General features: G+C 38.7%; 1 protein-coding gene across 2 annotated transcripts; it reads right to left on the minus strand.

The window, feature by feature from the left end:
- Window positions 1–1490: 1490 nt before the first annotated feature.
- On the minus strand, window positions 1491–18948 carry LOC100698282 (NACHT, LRR and PYD domains-containing protein 12-like). Of its 2 annotated transcripts, XM_003459606.4 has the most exons (8): window positions 18715–18942; window positions 11833–12127; window positions 9546–11325; window positions 9261–9434; window positions 8651–8824; window positions 8201–8374; window positions 3213–3259; window positions 1491–2580 (listed from the first exon to the last, which is right to left on the minus strand). In XM_003459606.4, the coding sequence occupies exons 1-8, from the start codon at window positions 18724–18726 to the stop codon at window positions 2027–2029; spliced, it is 3210 nt and encodes a 1069-aa protein (XP_003459654.2). In that variant the 5' UTR covers window positions 18727–18942; the 3' UTR covers window positions 1491–2026. The 2 variants fall into 2 exon arrangements, with proteins under 2 accessions (XP_003459654.2, XP_019201869.1); XM_019346324.2 differs by lacking the exon at window positions 11833–12127 and having other exon boundaries at window positions 18715–18948.
- Between the last annotated feature and the right edge of the window lie 396 nt (window positions 18949–19344).

Here is a 19344-nt window from a genome sequence, read left to right on the forward strand (position 1 = left end):
ATATCCAATCTTTTTCTGTGAAACTCCACAACAGCATGGAATTAGGAAATTCAAGGACTCCGTGCTGTGCAACTTGTAGACTTTCCTAATAGAAATTTGTGACATGAACATAACTGTCAATATCAGTTTTCAATCATCCTATTTTGTTTTATTTTAACTGCAACCAAACAGAAGACAGCATTCACTGTAGCAAGCACAACAATCAGCATCCTCATGTACAGACATGTGCAGACATACGCTCCAAAGCATAATCCCCAGAGTTTCTCCTTTAGTCAGCGATCTGACTAAAGGAGAAACTGACTATGAAAACATGCAAAGCACCTAAATAAACACATGAACTCAGATTCACATCACTGCATCTCAGTTTATTGACGTATTGCAAAGCATACATGATATGAAGATTGCCTGTTACATTAACTCCAGGTAAAAGATGCTGAAGAAATACATGCACAGTGAGAAAAAATAAGTTTATTCAAGGCTGATTAAAAGGAAACAAGCTGATCAAAGCCTTTACTACAGACTAACAAACAAAGCAATTAATGATGTAAGCACACACCATCAGTACCTTCAGTGAGAATCTGTAGAATCTAGAAAAGTCACTGGTTTAAACAAGCACAATAACATGAACACAAATGATGTTTTTGGCTTAAGTCATTCTGAAAACATGGTTAACTGTAAAAAGGAGAAAAATATTAACTTTTCCCAACCCAAAAATTACAGGTACCGTTAGGTTTCTTTGAATTAATAGATTCGAACCCACTAACCCACTAAGTAAGTAAAACTTTATTTTTATAGCACTTTTCACAGACAGATGTCACTAAGTGCTTCACAACAGAGGTAACAAAAACACAATACAATCATAAATACATCATAAACGCCCCAGTCTAATTAAAGGTACTACACCACAATATCATTGTAAAAACTACACCCTCATTACTATGATTTTTAAGGTTCATTCATAAAAACTTTCTCCAACACAAACTATTGAAGAACTGAGATTTCTGCCACACTGAAATAAAAAAGGCTGGAGAGTCTAGCATGAATAATTAAGAGGCTTTTAGAAATCTTTACTGTCTATGAATCCAGCTGTTAGCTATAGAAATGCACAGCAACTGACCAGTATAACCATAAATTATATCCACCCTGGTGAATGCACCATCTGTTTTTCATATGTGTCTTGATCTATTATTATAGGTCATCTATCTGTCCATGTCATTCAGGCAGTATTTTGTGTACAGAGACCATGCTGTGGAGACACTTTATGTAGACCCACTTCTCACACAATACAACGCACGCAAATAAAAATGAAATAGAATATAAAAACAGTAAAATGTGGCAAAAAAAGTTTCACGTCAGTTTTAATAGTCAAAGGAGTTTGCAAAGAAAAGCGTCTGGACTTCTTTGAGTTGCTTGAAGACGTTTCACCTCTCATCCAAGAAGCTTCTTCAGTTCTAAGGTCAAATGGTGGGGAGTCCCAGATTTAAACCTAGTGGGAGTATCCCCCCAACCCCCCACTTCTTTGCAAACTCCTTTGACTACAATGACCTGGATGACTGAGAACCTTCACAGACATCAGTTTTAATAGATTTTAACAGAATAACCCGAGACGTCAGAATGAAAGTAGACCAGGTAGGGTTAGCATCATAGCCATCAAAGCCATCATAAAAAAATATGTGTAAAAGCAGGGAGTCATTACATTTGTATGTTATAATGTACAGTACATTTCCTATGATAAACATGTCTGTCGACTGTTTGTATTCACAGCCCCTTCCAATACTGTCATACATGTCATGCATTTATGACCATGGGGTAAAAATTACAAAAAACAAAAAAAAAAAGGATTACATTATTTTCAGGTCTTTGGTAGGACTTTCATTCATTCACCACCAAGTGTCTGGTGACCACCACTCTGTTGTGCAGAATCAGTAGGAGGGTAACTGCTACATGGTCCTTTGGCTTATAGTCTGTGGTGTGCAGAGTGAAAAGCACCATCAGCAGTAGTTTGCAGTCAGGAGCAGACTCTCTCCTACAACTCACACAGAGATGCTGTGGAGTCATATGACCAGAACCCAAACCCGAACCCAAAGGCGGGGTAGACTGGTTCGGTGAATGTGGTGTGGAAGGTGTGCAGGGGGGTCAGTTTGTCCGAGCAGACTCGGTAGAAGGACACAGTACCAGCAGGACAGTCCACATACACTGCTATTCTTTTAGGTAGAGTAGCACCATAGGGAAGATAGACTACATGTTCTCTCTTGTTGTGCCAAAAAGAATATTTCTCTTGAGTGCAGATTAGACTCCAGCACTGGTCATTCCACCCGAGCCTGCAGTCCGCACTGTTCCCTTTCCTGCTGATTCTTTTGTACGTCACTGCTATGACAACTTGCCCTTCCCTCTCCACCTCCCAGTAACAACGACCAGTCAGACCATTTTTACACAGCACCTGCCAGCAGCAGTAGTCAAACCTCTCCGGATGATTTGGATAGGGCTGTTCCTCTTTCACCACAGTCACCTTCTTGTTGTCGTCAGACAGTTTGAGGTTTCTGTGCGCTGTATTTGAATCCAGTTCAAGCCCACAGAAATCTGAAAGAAACAACAGCACAAAGTATTATTCTATCATCCAACCACAGACTCACAAAACAAATATTTTTTTGTTTTTTGGAGGCAGAAGTGACCATGTTTGAAGGTGGTTCGATACCCATCTTCTTCAGTCTGTGTGCCAAATACCCTTGGGCAAGATACTAACCCCAAGTTGACCGATCAGAATAAGAATGTGTGTGAATTTTAGATAGGACTTACATAGAAAGAGCATAGAACACGTGGGAAAGATAGGGTAGAAAAGCACTGTTTAAGAACCAGTCCATTTACACGGACACAGACATCTGCTACTTGGTGATGTGTAACATTACAATTTTAGAAATTCATTCATCAAAACTGGAGCTCATACTACTTGAACAGTGAGTTAGTAAAACTAACCACACAGCCGCCATATTATTTGTCAGATAATTGCATTAAAAATGCTGCAAAAGGCACAAACATAGCCAAAATATCCAGTTTACGGACTCCAATTAGCTGAAATGAATCCTAACAGACTATTGACCATGACTAAACTGTGAAGGAGGCCATGACCCTAATACTGCAAAGCTGGTTTTTGCAGATTAGTTCCTCTTAACATCAGATGAAAATTGAAATTTAAATATATGAATGTTTCTTACACTTCCTCAGACCAGGTTTCAGTCGCTGTTCTCCACAATGTTCCAACCTGAGGGAAGAAAAGTGGAAAAACAATTTATTTTCTCATTTATTTATTTCTACTATCGAGTTTTTAATAATAATTTATTATTTAGGGCCCGAGCACTGAGAGTGCAAAGGCCCTATTGTATCTGCTCCGTTTCTTATTATTATTCAGACAAAACAAGTGCCTTTTGAGGGCTTTAACATGATCAAAAACTCATGAAATTTTGCACACGTGTCAGGTCTGGTGAAAAATTTCGTATTTTGATGGTTTTACATATGAGCATTGGAAAATGGCTCTGGCGCGCCACCTATGTGTTGTTAAATGCAGTCCTACGAACACATAGTTTGAGCTACATGAATGAAATTTGGCTCACACGTGTATCATGCTGAGACGAACAAAAAAGTCAGTGGGGCCATTGAGGCAAACCCAACAGGAAGTCTGCCATTTTGGATTGAAGGTGACATTTTGGCTCCCATTTTGCCATTTCCAGTGCTAGTACTTTTCCGAACTCCTCCTTGGGATTTGATCGTATAAGCTTCATATTTGGTCAGTATCAACTACACACCTGGGCCATCTTAAATTGCGGAGCTTTTGAGTTTTCGGGAAATGGTGTGGTCGTGGCCCCACGGTGAATTTCGATGATTCACCATGAAAATCTTATTGCCTCTCATTGCGTCATACATGGTCCAATCTTGACCAAAGTGCACACATATGATAAGGAATTGTCCTGTTTTACACTTTGACATACTGATTTTGTGGTGGGTGACCTGTGGAGCCTCAAATGTCTCCAGGAAAGCCTTAAGGAGTTGATCTTGCCAATACATTGAAATGTGTGAGTTTTCAGGAAAGGGTGTGACCTCAGCAGCATGGCGAATATTGATGTCTCGCCATGAAGAAACAAATTAGTATAACTCAAAGAAATCCAGTCTGATCAGAACCAGACTTTACAGGCATGATGACAGACCTGCCCTGAACAGATTGATATGCCCATTGTCAGGAATACGCAGAACGCCACCTAGTGGGAACAAGAAATATCATGTCTTATACTTTAGTCCTGTCCAAATTCATGGGCTGCATCCTCCTGAGGACCCGGCCTTCGCGGTCTACGTGGGCTGGGTCCTCAGAAGGTCAGGTAGGCCGGAAGTAAACGGCTGTGGAATTGGACGGTCTAGCCTTCTGATTAGCGTCACCGCTGCCTCGCTAGAGTTTAATAAACTCGGCCGTCTGCTCCTTGCTATCTAAAATATAACAGGACACTGGCGTAAATTCTCGACCATCTCACACTTCTGTTTAATCAGTTTTCTGTTTGACGTTTATTCAGCTGTGTGAAAACCAAGGAGGAACCCACCCGGGGGATTAATAAAGTTTTATTTTATCTAATCTAATCTAATAACTTTAATCTCAGCCAAACCGATTTACTCACGAACAAATAAAACACTGAAAAAAGACAAACAATAACATTTTTAGGTTGTCTAAGTGACTTATACATTACGTTTAACCTGAGTAACGAAAGTCCGCAGTGATCTGAAAATTATGTGCCAGGAGTTGTGCCGTTCTCGGCGGCTTCAGTGACCCTCAAGCTCTCGGCTAGCTATCGAGCTGGTGGGTAACAGACGTCTCCGAAAACGTCGAAGCACTTTTGCAAATATGCGATGTCTTGATAAACCGAGCAGAAATTTGAAGTTTACACACCCACATTCTCACCTGAAAATATATTAAAAGTTTATTTTGTGACCCAGAAAGGTTAATAAGAGTAATTTTAAAAATTAGTAGCGGCCGCCATTGCCGGAAACTGGAATTTGGCTGGGCTGCGCTATGAATTCTGGGATATGGTGGGCCACGAAGGACACACCCGACCCATCCTTCAAATTCGGGGAAAAGGAGGACGCATTTGTCGGCTGCATTCGGAGGAGTCTACGAATCTGGACAGCCTTCGGGGCGCCGCTGTGACGTAATCGGTCTACAAATGCGTCCTCAGGAGGATGCAGCCCATGAATTTGGACACGACCTTTGATATACTGATTTTCACAGGTTCATCAGGTCGACCTCAAAAGCGGTGAATCTTAACATCAGTCCCTCATGATGCTTCAGTGAGAAAATTGTGAGTTTAAACTTAATGGCGCACCCTGGTGGCAAGGCGGTTCACCATGAAAGATGAAGTGGCTTTTGAGGGGCTTGGAAAGCTCAAGAACTCTTGAAATTTGGCCCACACCTCCAATGTGATGAAGGCTTTCTTGTTATGTGATCATTTTCATGGAATATTGCAAAATGGCTCCACAGCGCCCCCTACAAAATTTCAAAACATCAGCCCCTGCTCTGTGTTTCATCTATGAGTGTAAAACCTGATAAGCTTATGTAAGATATCAAGATGTACAAAAAAGTCTCTTGGAGCAATATCCCAAATCCAACAGGAAGTCAGACATTTTAAAATTAATGTGTAATTTTGGCGACATTTTCCCCTCTTTTCAGGCCTCGTACTTTGAGTGCATGGAATCTAAAGACCTTTGTGATATTAAATCTGCTGTCATTCAAAAACACAATGTCCAATCTCTCCCAAACTTTGCAGGCATGAGTCGAGAGTCAAGCTCGGAAATGTTTGACAAGTGATTTATCAGTAATGGTTAGAGCGCCACCTAGTGGGATGACTATAATCATCATTGAACGAAATGAAATTTTAGCTGGTGGTTCTACACATGAATTCCATTAATGTGACATCAGATCGGAAATGCTTGGTGTAGGTGGTGGGCGTGTTTCGACGCGCCGGGGTGCGAGGGCCCTCATAACGCTGCTTGCAGCTTTAATTTTAATGTTGCTTCTGTTGCTTATTATTATTATTATTATTATTATTATTATTATTACTGTTAGTAGTAGTAGTAGTAGTATTAAAGTTAAATAATAAAATTCATTATATTCCATACTCCTTGTTATCTTATTTTTGTTTGTACTAGTAAAGGCCAGTGTTGGGCAAGTTACTTTGAAATAGTAATTCAATTATAGTTACTAGTTACTTCTTCAAAAAAGTAACTGAGTTAGTAACTGAGTTACAATATTCAAAAGTAATTAATTACTTGGAAAAGTAACTATTGTGTTACTTAAAAAAAAAACAAAGAACGTTTAAACCTCTGGCGTCCAGGGTATAATTGGCCATTTTTTTACTACTCTTGATTTTCTCTCCACATTTTAACCTTTAAAAACTATTTGCTTTGCCTTGTTTGGTATCATTCTTTTTAGCGCAACCTCACGTGCCTGAATTTACAGTTATGTTCTCATTTTGTCATACTGTATAACCAGAATTGATCTAAAATCAGACAAAAAACATAAAATCAGAGTAGAAAAAGTTATATTTTTACTGTAACAACCATAAACATGTTTAATGAATCATATTTCATAACTTCAAATGCAAATATTAATTGTCAATTTTAAAATCCTATGCACAAGTTTTGCAAACAACAAAGTTATTTGCATCCATTTACCTTTTACCCTTTTTTAAAATAACCATTTCAAACTATTTAAAGAACAATCAGCTGTTCTTCAATAAGATGCCACACAAATTATTTGTGCCACTCCAAAAAAATCATTTCTGTCCACTATAAAGGAGAACATCACAGCCTGATACCTGCAGGTCTGACAGCAGCAGGTGTATCACCTCTGTTTCTACCTGGAGACAGCAGTCGCCTCATTGTTCTGACACACAACACAAAACTATCCACAACACTACACACTAACTACACAAGACAACACATTAACTACACACTCCAAACACGCTAAACGTCACAAATCTCACATCTCAAAACTCGGTCTCTCTCTTTTCCTGCTCTCTCTCTTTCTCTCTCTCCCTCTCTCTTTCTCTCTCTCTGTTTCTCTTTCTCTCTCCCTCTCTCTTGCTCTCCCTCTCTCTTTCTCTCTCTCTCTTTCTCTCGCCGTCACTCCTAAAACTTTTTTTTGTTTTGTTTTTTTGCTCATAAGCAGAGAGTGCTTGCTAGCGCTAACGTGGCGAAACTATTGAGGAAAAAACACCGCGTATATATTGTTTATCATGACTCTGGTTTTACGTGGCCTATCAACACAATTTAAAAACTGGCACCTTGTTGCTTTGTCTTTAAGTGGTCATGTGATTGACTTACCACGACTACTTTATTTTTCCTCAGTCAAACAGCAGCACTCATGCGATTGTTTTGCCCCCTGAGCTCCAGGTGTTGTGCTAGACAGTGATCGTGATTACCGTCCGCGGGAAGCTGTAGCGTCCAGATTACTTACAGCTACTTCCGTGCAGCTGATATAAGATGCGGTAAGCTGAACACAGCTTCAACCGTCTGTTTGTTGAAAAATAGTAACGGACCGCGTTACCTTGTTAGTAACTGTAACGCCATTGTAACGATAGGAATAGTAATTAGTTAGATTACTCGTTACTGAAAAAAGTAACGCCGTTAGTAACGCCGTTACTTGTAACGCCGTTATTCCCATCACTGGTAAAGGCTACAAATGATCTTCTTATGGCCTCTAGAAAGAGACAGCATATTTCTCTCATACTCCCTCTCTTCAATGGCTCCCTGATAAATCCAGATTTGTATTTAAAATCCTTCTCTTCACATAAAAGATCTTATTTGTTGTTCCTAGAGTATTTAAAAGTAGAATGGGAGGCAGAGCATTCGGGTTTCAGGCCCCTATTCTGTGGAACCAGCTTCCAGTTTGGATTCAGGAGATAGACACTATATATACTTTTAAGATTAGGCTTAAAACTTTCATTTTTGCTAAAGCATGACCCATGATGCACTGACATGTTTAAAAAACTATTTATATTTTTTCAAAATAAATCCTGTTTACTTATCTCCAAAGTATAGGGGCAGCATTTGGAGCAAGAGGTCATCACCAATACTGAGTGAAACCTCAGAGGTTTAATTATATGATTAATATTCAAAAGTATTTTAATTAGTAATTAGTAGGCTGTTAATTTTCTGTTCGTACCTGAGTGTTTCCAGTTGGCATTGTCTATCCTTCAGGCCCAAAGAAAGGAGAGTCACTCCTTGGTCTCCTGGATGATTGTAGCTCAGGTCCAATTCTCTCAGATGGGAAGGGTTTGAACTCAGAGCTGAGGCCAGAGCAGCACAGCCTTGTTCTGTGACTTGACAGCCTGATAGCCTGAAATTGAGTCGGTTATTTTTTTCTGAAGCTAGAAACTTCCTTACAAAACTTGGTAACAGATATTTGAAAATTACACAAATAAGAAAATGAAAAAGATAGCAGATAGTACCTTTGTATAGCACTGTACTCCACAAGTAAGTCCAGTTACATTATTAATAAATCAAATCAATCAGAGAAATTAAATAAAACTACATGAAAGTTGTCCAATTTGATGATAAAAATGATAAAGTGATATGCAATGTTCCTAAAATGAGGAAACTGTGGAGTCCTGACCTAAGAGTTTGAAGTACACAGTGATGACTCTCCAGTCCAGCAGATAAAAGTTGTACTCCTGAATCCTGCAGGTCATTGTTGCTCACATCCAGTTCTTTTAGATTTAAGGACTGTGTGCTGATAACTGTAGAAAGAGTCTCGCAGCTTCTCCACGACAAGTTACAGCCACTCAGCCTGTTTATAAACAAACCATTAGAGATATTAAAATAACAATGATTTTTAAATTAGCACAAAAAGACAGACAGAATTGATGCAAATCAACATCAACTACAGATTGACACTTTTTTCACATAAGGCCAGGTAAGTTTGGATAGTTTTTTTTTACCTTAATAAATTCAGTTAGCATTTAAAAACCTGCAGATTGTGTTTACTCAGGTTAGCTTTGTCTGATATGAAAATGTGTTTGATGATCTCAAATATGTAAGTATGTCAAATGGACAAAACTAAAACTAAAACAATAGCTCACAAAACCAAAGAGAAATCAAGACATGTATGCAACACTGTATGTTGGAATCAAGAAGAAATTTGAATAGTAATTAAATTTACCAAGACTAAGAATAAAATATGCCACAAAACATAGAGAGCATCAGCCAGCACTAACATTCCTGACCTGAGAGTTTCCAGTTGACAATGTGGACCCTCCAGTATGGTAGAAAGCATCTTCACTCCTGAATCCTCCAGGTTGTTGTTACTCAGGTCCAGCTCTCTCAGACAAGAGGACTGGGAGCCGAGCACTGGAGACAGAATTTTTACACTTTTCTCTGACAGGTTACAAGAACTCAACCTGAAAAATTAAACAACAACAGAGAGAACCATTGAAAACGTATTTTAAAATCATCATATGAATATCAATAGTAGCTAACCAATGACTTTTAATAGATATCACAGCACTTACAAAGCTTTGTTGGAGGCTTTAACCACAGGCAGCAGCTTCAGAAGAACCTCCTCTGAAGCTGAATATTTCTTCAGGTCAAAGACATCCAGATTTTCTGATGATAATAAGATGAAGACTAGAGCTGACCACTGAGATGGAATTAGATCATTCGTGTAAAGATTTCCTGAACTCAATGACTTTTGGATGTCCTCCAATAGAGAACGATCATTCATTTCATTCAAACAGTGAAACAAATTAATGCTTTTCTCAGAAGGGAGACCATCATCAAGCCTTTCCTTGATGTACTGGACTGTTTCCTGTGAGCTACTTCCTGTCTTTCTCAGTAGGCCTTGTAGGAGAATCTGATTGGTCTCCAGTGAAAGACCCAGAAGGAAACGGAGGAACAAGTCCAGGTGTCCATTTGGGCTCTGTAAGGCCTTGTCCACAGCCCTCTGATGGAGATTCGATTTACTTCTTGAAAGTCTAGAAATCCAGGATGATTGTTGGAGTTCGTCCAGCAGATTGAGTCCAGAGCTGAAAAACGTCATATGGACATACAGAGCAGCCAGAAACTCCTGAACACTCAGGTGGATAAAGGAAAACACTTTGTCCTGGCGCAACACTCTCTCCTCTTTAAATATCTCTGTAAAAAGTCCTGCATATACTGAAGCACTTGTGACATTGATGCCACAGTCTTTCAAGTCTGATTCATAAAATATCAGGTTGCCTTTCTGTAGCTGCTCAAAAGCCAGTTTTCCCAAAGACAGAATCATCTCCTTGCTTGCTTGATTCCACTGTGGATCAGCATCAGTTGCTCCCTGATGCTTGACCTTCTTTACTTTGGCTTGAGATATCAAAAGGTGGATGTACATCTCAGTCAGGGTCTTGGGCAGCTCTTCTTTCTCTTTAGTTTTCAACATATCCTCCAGAACTGTAGCAGTGATGCAGCAGAAGACTGGAATGTGGCACATGATGTTTAAGCTCTGTGATGTTTTCATATGAGAGATCATTCTGCCAATAAGCTTCTCATCTCTGAATTTCTTTCTGAAGTAGTCTAGTTTTTGAGCATCAGTGAACCCCATAACTTCCGTCACAATGTTTACATATTCAGGAGGGATCTGATTGGCTGCTGCAGGCCGTGTGGTTATCCAGAGGCGAGCAGAGGGAAGCAGATCCCCCCTGATGAGGTTTATCAGCAGCACACTGACTGAGGTGGATTCTGTAGTATCAGTCAGGATTGCAGTTTTGTGGAAGTCCAGAGGAAGTCGACACTCATCCAGACCATCAAAGATGAACACAACCTTAAACCCTTCAAAGCTGCAGATTCCTGCTTCTTTGGTTTTAGTAAAAAAATGATTCACAAGTTCCACCAAACTGAACTTTTTCTCTTCCAGTACATTCAGCTCTTTGAAAGTGAACAGAAATGTTAAGTGAATGTCCTGGTTGGCTTTGTCTTCAGCCCAGTCCAGAGTGAACTTCTGTGTTGAGACTGTTTTCCCAATGCCAGCCACTCCCTTTGTCAGCACTGTTCTGATTGGTTTGTCTTTAATGGGTGAAGCTTTGAAGATGTCTTCACATCGAATTCTTGTTTCTGGTCTGTCTGGTTTCCTGTGTGCTTTTTCAATTAGTCTGATCTCATGTTCCTTGTTGGCCTCTTGGCTGTTTTCTATTTTGAGGCAGACCTCTGTGTAGGTCTCATTTTGAAGCTTAGATTTACCTCCTTTTTTAAGTTTTTCAGCTGATTCCTGAAACTTTTTCATCAGGTTGGATTTGAGGTTTTTCTGGAACTCGGCAAAACCCTCTAAGTAAACAGTGAAATGGTGAGAGTAGATGTGAGTAAATGTCAGTTGTGAAAAAAGGGGGTACTTTATGTAATTGTGATAGTTGTCAATGGAGAATATGTAGAATGTGGTTAGAATGGCAAGGACAGTTTCTTAGCAAAAACCAGTAAGTACCCAAATTTCTGTAGCAGTTTTGTTCATCAACGCTAAAATATAACTGTCATGTCCATGAGTGTGGTAAGTACATTTCATATCAAAGCAATTAATAGGTCCTATTCTATATTATTCTTTTGACCTCCCAAACCCACTATTGCCATTTCTTGCTATCGTCTGAGATCTACCATCTGTGTATTAAGGTAAAGAACAACATCTGAAGTTATCAAGTCTATCTCTATGCCATGGCTCATAACAAACTGAAAATGTAATTAGATACATTTTCTGTCTGAATTATGGTCATCACAAAGTGCACCTGATATCAGGAATCAAAGCACATTTCTCATATGAGTGTTAATCATTCCATGACTTACCTGCTTCAGGTTCTGCATTTGGGTCAATTAAAATCTGCACAAGGTCATTCCTATCTAGCTTCCTCAAAACCTTTTTGGTGACCTCAAGCACGTTTTCACAGTATGTTTGCAGCATCTGATCCACTGTGTCTGGCCTGTCTGCCTTATCTAGTTTGCTCTTTGGGATTATTGGGAAGCGTTCCAGGACGTCAGACTTTTGCAGGTACCACTTGAACTCTTTTAACTCATTGTCTCCCAGATCTTTCAGTGCTCTCAGGAGCAGCTCCTCACGTGTTGAATTTGACATCCTGTTTCCCTGCCAAAATCAAAGAAAATCGCATGTCTGAAACAGTTCTATAATCGCTGGGGTGATTCACTGCGGATGTAATTATTCTCTTTTATATTACTACTTTGTTCAAACTAAAAGTAAGTAGCATCCAGGACTCCATAAAAATGACAAAATAAAAGTTGACTATAAATTTGTTTTTCTTGTCCCTTTTAAACCAGTTTAAAAGGGACAAGAAAAGGAAACTCTCAGGTGTCACGAGGAAGGACCAGCAGAAAGACTTCAGAAACAAATGTGTGATGCCAAACCTGTAGATATCTAAAGAAGGAGAGTGAGGGTTTAGCACAGATTCTTTCCACCATGGATCAGAAATCCTAACTTGGACTTGCTATGTTGTCAAATATTGGAAGAAACCCTCTGTCAATCCACTGGAAATTCAATCTCCCAGGAATACAGTGGAATTCCAAATCTTCTGAAGGTTTTACCCAAAAGGGAATCAGAGGAAATTCTTGGAAGTTGTAAGCCAGCAGAAAAATATTAAAAATCCAAATCTTCTTGAGTCTATGATCTAACATGGCAAAAATGAGAACAGAAAAAGCCAAAAAATATAAGGTGATTTGCAGGTTCAAAGTTTGGGCAGCGGTTGATCCCTCTGGTGATATCAGATCGTCACATTAAATCACCCGATTTCCAGCTACACCTTATCATCCTCTATCTGTCTGACTTTTCCATATATATGGTTTAAAGCAAAGTTTCAAAAGTTTCAACTTTAAATTTTCACTTCAATGCATTTTCTTCTTTTCTTCTTTTCTATGTTGTACTTAACATAGAAATGTTAATAATTCCATCACAAAAGAGATCATGTTAAAATGAATGTTCATTTGAAAATGAGCTAATGATAAAGTTGATGAATGATAAAGTTAAATTGGATAAACTGAATGAAACATAGTATAGTATATTCATATGTAAATTAATTTTAATATCAGAATGAGAATTAATAAAGTATTCTGATTCTAAATATACTTCATGTTTCATTCAGTTTATCCAAATTAACTTCATCCTTAATCAACTTTATCATTAGCTCATTTTAGAATGAACATTCATTTGAACATAATCTCTTTTCAACTCAAATACATAGGGATACTTCTCTTTATAAGTCTGTGTTTGTCAGTCACATTATAGCCAATGCAGTTTCTTTTAATAAATTGTGCATTTCATAGTCAGACATTCTTTTTAGTAGTCCAACCTAGAAGTAATAAATGCATGAACTCGTTTTTCAGTGTCACTGAGACAGGATATTTCTAATTTTAGAGATATTGCATAAATGGAAGAAAGCAGTCCTATATATTTGTTTAATATGTGCATTGAAGGACATGTCCTGGTCAAAAATTACTCCAATGACAAGGTAATGAATCCGGAGTAAGAATCTGGGTAGATACAATATTTCTAAGATTTTCAGGGCCATATACAATAACCTCAGTTTTATCTTAATTTAGAAGCAGAAAGTTAGAGGCCATCCAAGTCTTTATGTCTTTAAGACATCGATGCAGTTTAACTAATTGGTGTGAGTTATCTGGCTTCATGGATAGATAAAGTTGGGTGTCATCTGCATAGCAGTGAAAATGTATGCTATGCCTTCTGATGATACTACCTAAGTGAAGCATGTATAGTGTAAACAGAATGGATCCTAGCACTGAACCCTGTTGAACTCCATGATTAAAACCTTAGTATGTGAAGAAGACTCTCCATTTACATGGTCAAATTGGAGTCTATTAGATAGATATGATACAAACTACTGCAGCGCAGTACCTGTAATACCTACAGCATGCTCTACTTGCTCTAATAGCGGTCAACAGTATTGATTATATGGTCAACAATATTGAACGCTGCACTGAGGTCTAGCACGACAAGCACAGAGATGATTCCACTGTCAGAGGCCATAAGAAGATCATTTAAAACCTTCACTGAAGCAGTTTCTGTACTTTTGTGGGCTCTGAAACCTGACTGAAACTATTTCAAGAATTTTTGAGATGAAAGGACGGCCAGAGACTGGCCTTTAATTAGCTAAGACCGCTGGGTCTACAGGGAGTGCAGAATTATTAGGCAAGTTGTATTTTTGAGGAATAATTTTATTATTGAACAACAACCATGTTCTCAATGAACCCAAAAAACTCATTAATATCAAAGCTGAATGTTTTTGGAAGTAGTTTTTAGTTTTAGCTCTTTTAGGGGGATATCTGTGTGTGCAGGTGACTATTACTGTGCATAATTATTAGGCAACTTAACAAAAAACAAATATATACCCATTTCAATTATTTATTTTTACCAGTGAAACCAATATAACATCTCCACATTCACAAATATACATTTCTGACATTCAAAAACAAAACAAAAACAAATCAGCGACCAATATAGCCACCTTTCTTTGCAAGGACACTCAAAAGCCTGCCATCCATGGATCCTGTCAGTGTTTTGATCTGTTCACCATCAACATTGCGTGCAGCAGCAACCACAGCCTCCCAGACACTGTTCAGAGAGGTGTACTGTTTTCCCTCCTTGTAAATCTCACATTTGATGATGGACCACAGGTTCTCAATGGGGTTCAGATCAGGTGAACAAGGAGGCCATGTCATTAGTTTTTCTTCTTTTATACCCTTTCTTGCCAGCCACGCTGTGGAGTACTTGGACGCGTGTGATGGAGCATTGTCCTGCATGAAAATCATGTTTTTCTTGAAGGATGCAGACTTCTTCCTGTACCACTGCTTGAAGAAGGTGTCTTCCAGAAACTGGCAGTAGGACTGGGAGTTGAGCTTGACTCCATCCTCAACCCGAAAAGGCCCCACAAGCTCATCTTTGATGATACCAGCCCAAACCAGTACTCCACCTCCACCTTGCTGGCGTCTGAGTCGGACTGGAGCTCTCTGCCCTTTACCAATCCAGCCACGGGCCCATCCATCTGGCCCATCAAGACTCACTCTCATTTCATCAGTCCATGAAACCTTAGAAAAATCAGTCTTGAGATATTTCTTGGCCCAGTCTTGACGTTTCAGCTTGTGTGTCTTGTTCAGTGGTGGTCGTCTTTCAGCCTTTCTTACCTTGGCCATGTAAGAAAAGAGTATTGCACACCTTGTGCTTTTGGGCACTCCAGTGATGTTGCAGCTCTGAAATATGGCCAAACTGGTGGCAAGTGGCATCTTGGCAGCTGCACGCTTGACTTTTCTCAGTTCATGGGCAGTTATTTTGCGCCTTGGTTTTTCCACACGCTTCTTGCGACCCTGTTGACTATTTTGAATGAAACGCTTGATTGTTCGATGATCACGCTTCAGAAGCTTTGCAATTTTAAGACTGCTGCATCCCTCTGCAAGATATCTCACTATTTTTGACTTTTCTGAGCCTGTCAAGTCCTTCTTTTGACCCATTTTGCCAAAGGAAAGGAAGTTGCCTAATAATTATGCACACCTGATATAGGGTGTTGATGTCATTAGACCACACCCCTTCTCATTACAGAGATGCACATCACCTAATAGCGCTTAATTGGTAGTAGGCTTTCGAGCCTATACAGCTTGGAGTAAGACAACATGCATGAAGAGGATGATGTGGACAAAATACTCATTTGCCTAATAATTCTGCACTCCCTGTAGAGATGGCTTTTTAAGTAATGGTTTAGCTACCCCAGCTTGAAGGCCTGTGGCACATAGCCGATTATTAGACATAGATTGATCATATTTAAGATTGAAGCATTACTCAATGGCAGGACTTCTTTGAGCAGTCTTGTAGGAATAGGGTCTAAAAGACACATTGATGGTTTGGAGGAAGTAATTACTGAAGTTAACTCAGAAAGATCAATTGGAGAAAAAGAATATCAGTGGTACTGAAAGTAGCTGTAGATAATGTTATATCTGTGAGATGATTATGAGTAAAATTTTTTCCACTCTGACCTTTTGTCAGGCTGGCTACAGTGCTGAAGAGAAACCTAGGCTTGATCTTATTTTCTTCAATCAGTGATGAATAGTAAGATGTTCTAGCAAAAAAGCTCTCCATAAAGGAGGAGCAACAAACTATATCCTGTTAGGGGCTGGGTCTGTGACCCAGCGTTTTGAGTTTATTTTGTATTTTTTGATTCCTTTTGTTATATTGGACATATGTTAAGTTCTTGTGTGGTTATTATTAGTTAGGATTTAGTTGAGTTTAGTCTAGTTTATGTTTCTCCTATTTTTTGATGTTTGAGTCTTTTCCTATGTGTCATGTGTTCTCTCCTCGTCTATGTAGATTTCCCTTGTGTCTCTCTCCTCTGTGTCCCTCTCCCTCTCTCGCTCCCTCTCTCCGTCTCTTGTCTCAAGCTTGCGTGTCCCAGTTCATGTCTCTCCATGTTTTCTGTTTTATTTTGAAAGTCTTTCAGGAAACACTGCTAAATGTTCAATTTCTATGCCATAAGTTAAAACAAGATCTAGAGTGTGATTAAAGTGGTTGGTGGGTTCTTTGACATTTTGAGAGAAGCCAATTAAGTCTAATAACAGATTAAACGCTGTGTTGAGGATGTCATTTTTAGCATCTACATGGATGTTAAAATCACCCAAAATAATTATGTGAGCTGAGCACTAAATCAGATAAAAAAGTCTGAGAATTTTTGGGGGGTTTAATAAATTTGGCCAGATTTCTAGAAATGAGAGCTGCTCCATCCAAAGTGGGATGGATGCAGTCTCTCCTAACAAGACCAGGTTTCCTCCAGAAAGTTTCCCAATTATCTATAAAGCCCACATAGTTTTTTGGACACCACTCAGACAGACAGCAATTTAAGGAGAACACGCATGTCACTTCTGGTCCGATTGGGGAGGGGACCAGAGAAAACTACAGAGTCCCACATTGTTTTGGCAAAGTTACACACCGATTCAATATTGATTTTAGTGACCTCCGATTGAGGTAACCGGGTGTCATTACTGCCGATGTGAATTGTAATTTTACTGAATTTACATTTACCCTTAGCCAACAGTTTTAAATTTCCCTCAGTTTCCCACTGTAAGTACTGTGTTTTGCATTGTATATATATCAAAATAAACTTCTGGATCTTGATCTTAATCAAAAAGCAATAATTTCTTTCTTTTTTTTCTGCTTTTATTTGTAAAACAGTTGAAAAATCCACTTCTGCAAAAAAATATAATTTCCATTAAAGAGCTTGCTTGCACATACTGCTGGATTAACCATTAAAGAAATATAAATGATTTGGTGATTTCCTGTACTGATCATTTAGGGCAGATGTGGCACAAACCTTATACTGGGTGGTGGTCTAATAAATTTGTTAAGAAGAGTACATACAAACATGTTTTTATAGAATACATTGCATTATTAAATTATTATTGCCAGTTGAAAAAATGTCACATTTGCTTGCCTTCCTGTAAAAGTCACAGCCCACTGCTGCAATAAACAGATGTATTCAGGGATTGTGATATCCATGAGCTAAATGAGAATTACCAGCCAAAGAATCAACACTCTAGAAATATCCAAATGTTTGAACCTGTCCCTGTTTCACAGGGTTTGATGTCATGACTGTCATTATGAATGCAAATCCATCACATGACATAAATGTCAGTGTCTATTGTCATTCAGTCTAGCACCCTTAAATTCTCACCTCTGTTCTGACATACAGCATTAAGCTTACAAATGGATCCTGTTTGACTGGTTGTGATTCTGAAGAATTCAGAGCATCAACCTAACAGGTCAAACTGCACAACATCTTCACATGAAACAAAATGAAAGATGAAAAGCAAAAACAAAAGCACATTCCATTATTTAATCAGTGCCAAAACCCAAACCGTCTTACACAACAGCTTTATTTCCACACTGTTGCACCGAAGAGGGGACTGCCTGGGGCATACAAGCTCCTAGATCACATTTACCAAAGACCCAGTTTTACTTTGGCTGGTTTACAGTGATTATTATTATTGATTATCCATTATTTCTTCACTTTCTAATGTGATTAATAAGCAGGAAGAGTCTACTAAACAATCTGAATAGTTTAAAATGTAAAAACAGTTACCATTAATAGGTGGACATTAAAAAAACTCCCCCAAATCACAAAGCCGATCAACCAACCAACCATCCAACCCAAACGATTATTTTCTGTGCATTATGATTTATGTGAAACGACCAATAAACTCTGGGTAACATTCTGATTATTTAAAATATACAAAATGTTTCAGAGAAACTAAAATTAAATAAAATTAAATTTAAATAAGATTTTTTTTTAATGAAATGACATATCTCATGTGTGATGCTGATTGTCAGTACATGTGATGGAATCTTAAATCTTACAGAATTCACACAATTTTTAATCCCAGCAGTTTATTTCTTTTTCTGTATCACCTGAAAACATGAAATATGTTCTGTTTGTATAAAAGAATAAGTCCTAACCACAGTTTTATTTTCTGTGTTTCAGTAGAAATAAATTTTTGTTTCACAGGCTTCAGGTTCAAGTTTCTGTGAGAGTTACACAAAAATCTGAAGCTTTTTCTCATTGCATTTTCATCATTTAATCATATTTAATGGTTTAATAAGCTTAAGATTTACCACAAAGACCGAATTCACACACACACACGCACACACAGGAGAGCTGTCCCTACCTTTCTGCTCATTGTCACCTGTAGAGAATAAAACAGCGACTTCACTTCTCAGCGTCTGATTGTGTCTGATGTTCGTTCATCGCTGTAAACTCTTTGAAACAACAACAAAAAAAAACCAACAAAGAAAACTGTTACATAAATCACCACAGTGGAAACTGGGTGACTTATATGATGAGGCGGGGCATGTGCAGAGGGCGGAGATTGTTCCTCCTGTCAGTCTTGTCAAAGTGAGTCTTGGCTGAAACACAGAAATCATTCAGACACTTTAAATTTAGCATTTCACGCTGCCGCCTGTTAAAATCTCCCAGTTCTTTTAATCTTTGGGCTGAAGGAAGGACAATACTCGGTGTATAAATGCTCAATCAACAATACTTTATTTCCATATAATTCAACACTTAAGAGCATAAGAACCATCATGATGGGGAGACCTGCCTGCAGAGGGTCACAGCAAGTCTCAAAATGGTGACGGGTTACTCAGCCTTTTATAGCCTCTAGTAGCCCCCACCTAGTCGTAAAAGCCTAAACATTCACATTCTTTCTCTCACACGGTGCCTAAGTTATGACCTCGGCTCCCTGTCTTTCTGCTCTCTGTAAAGGTGGGGGTATGGAATGTGGTCGTCTCTTCTATTA

This window comes from Oreochromis niloticus, linkage group LG15 (assembly GCF_001858045.2).
Source record: "Oreochromis niloticus isolate F11D_XX linkage group LG15, O_niloticus_UMD_NMBU, whole genome shotgun sequence".
NCBI classification, from domain to species: domain Eukaryota; kingdom Metazoa; phylum Chordata; class Actinopteri; order Cichliformes; family Cichlidae; genus Oreochromis; species Oreochromis niloticus.

Coding starts and splice junctions, on each gene's coding strand:
- LOC100698282 (XM_003459606.4), bottom strand. Junction 11,326..11,832: donor AAATGCAGAACCTGAAGCAG/GTAAGTCATGGA, acceptor CTGTTTACTTAG/AGGGTTTTGCCGAGTTCCAG. Junction 8,825..9,260: donor TGTCAACTGGAAACTCTCAG/GTCAGGAATGTT, acceptor GTTTATAAACAG/GCTGAGTGGCTGTAACTTGT.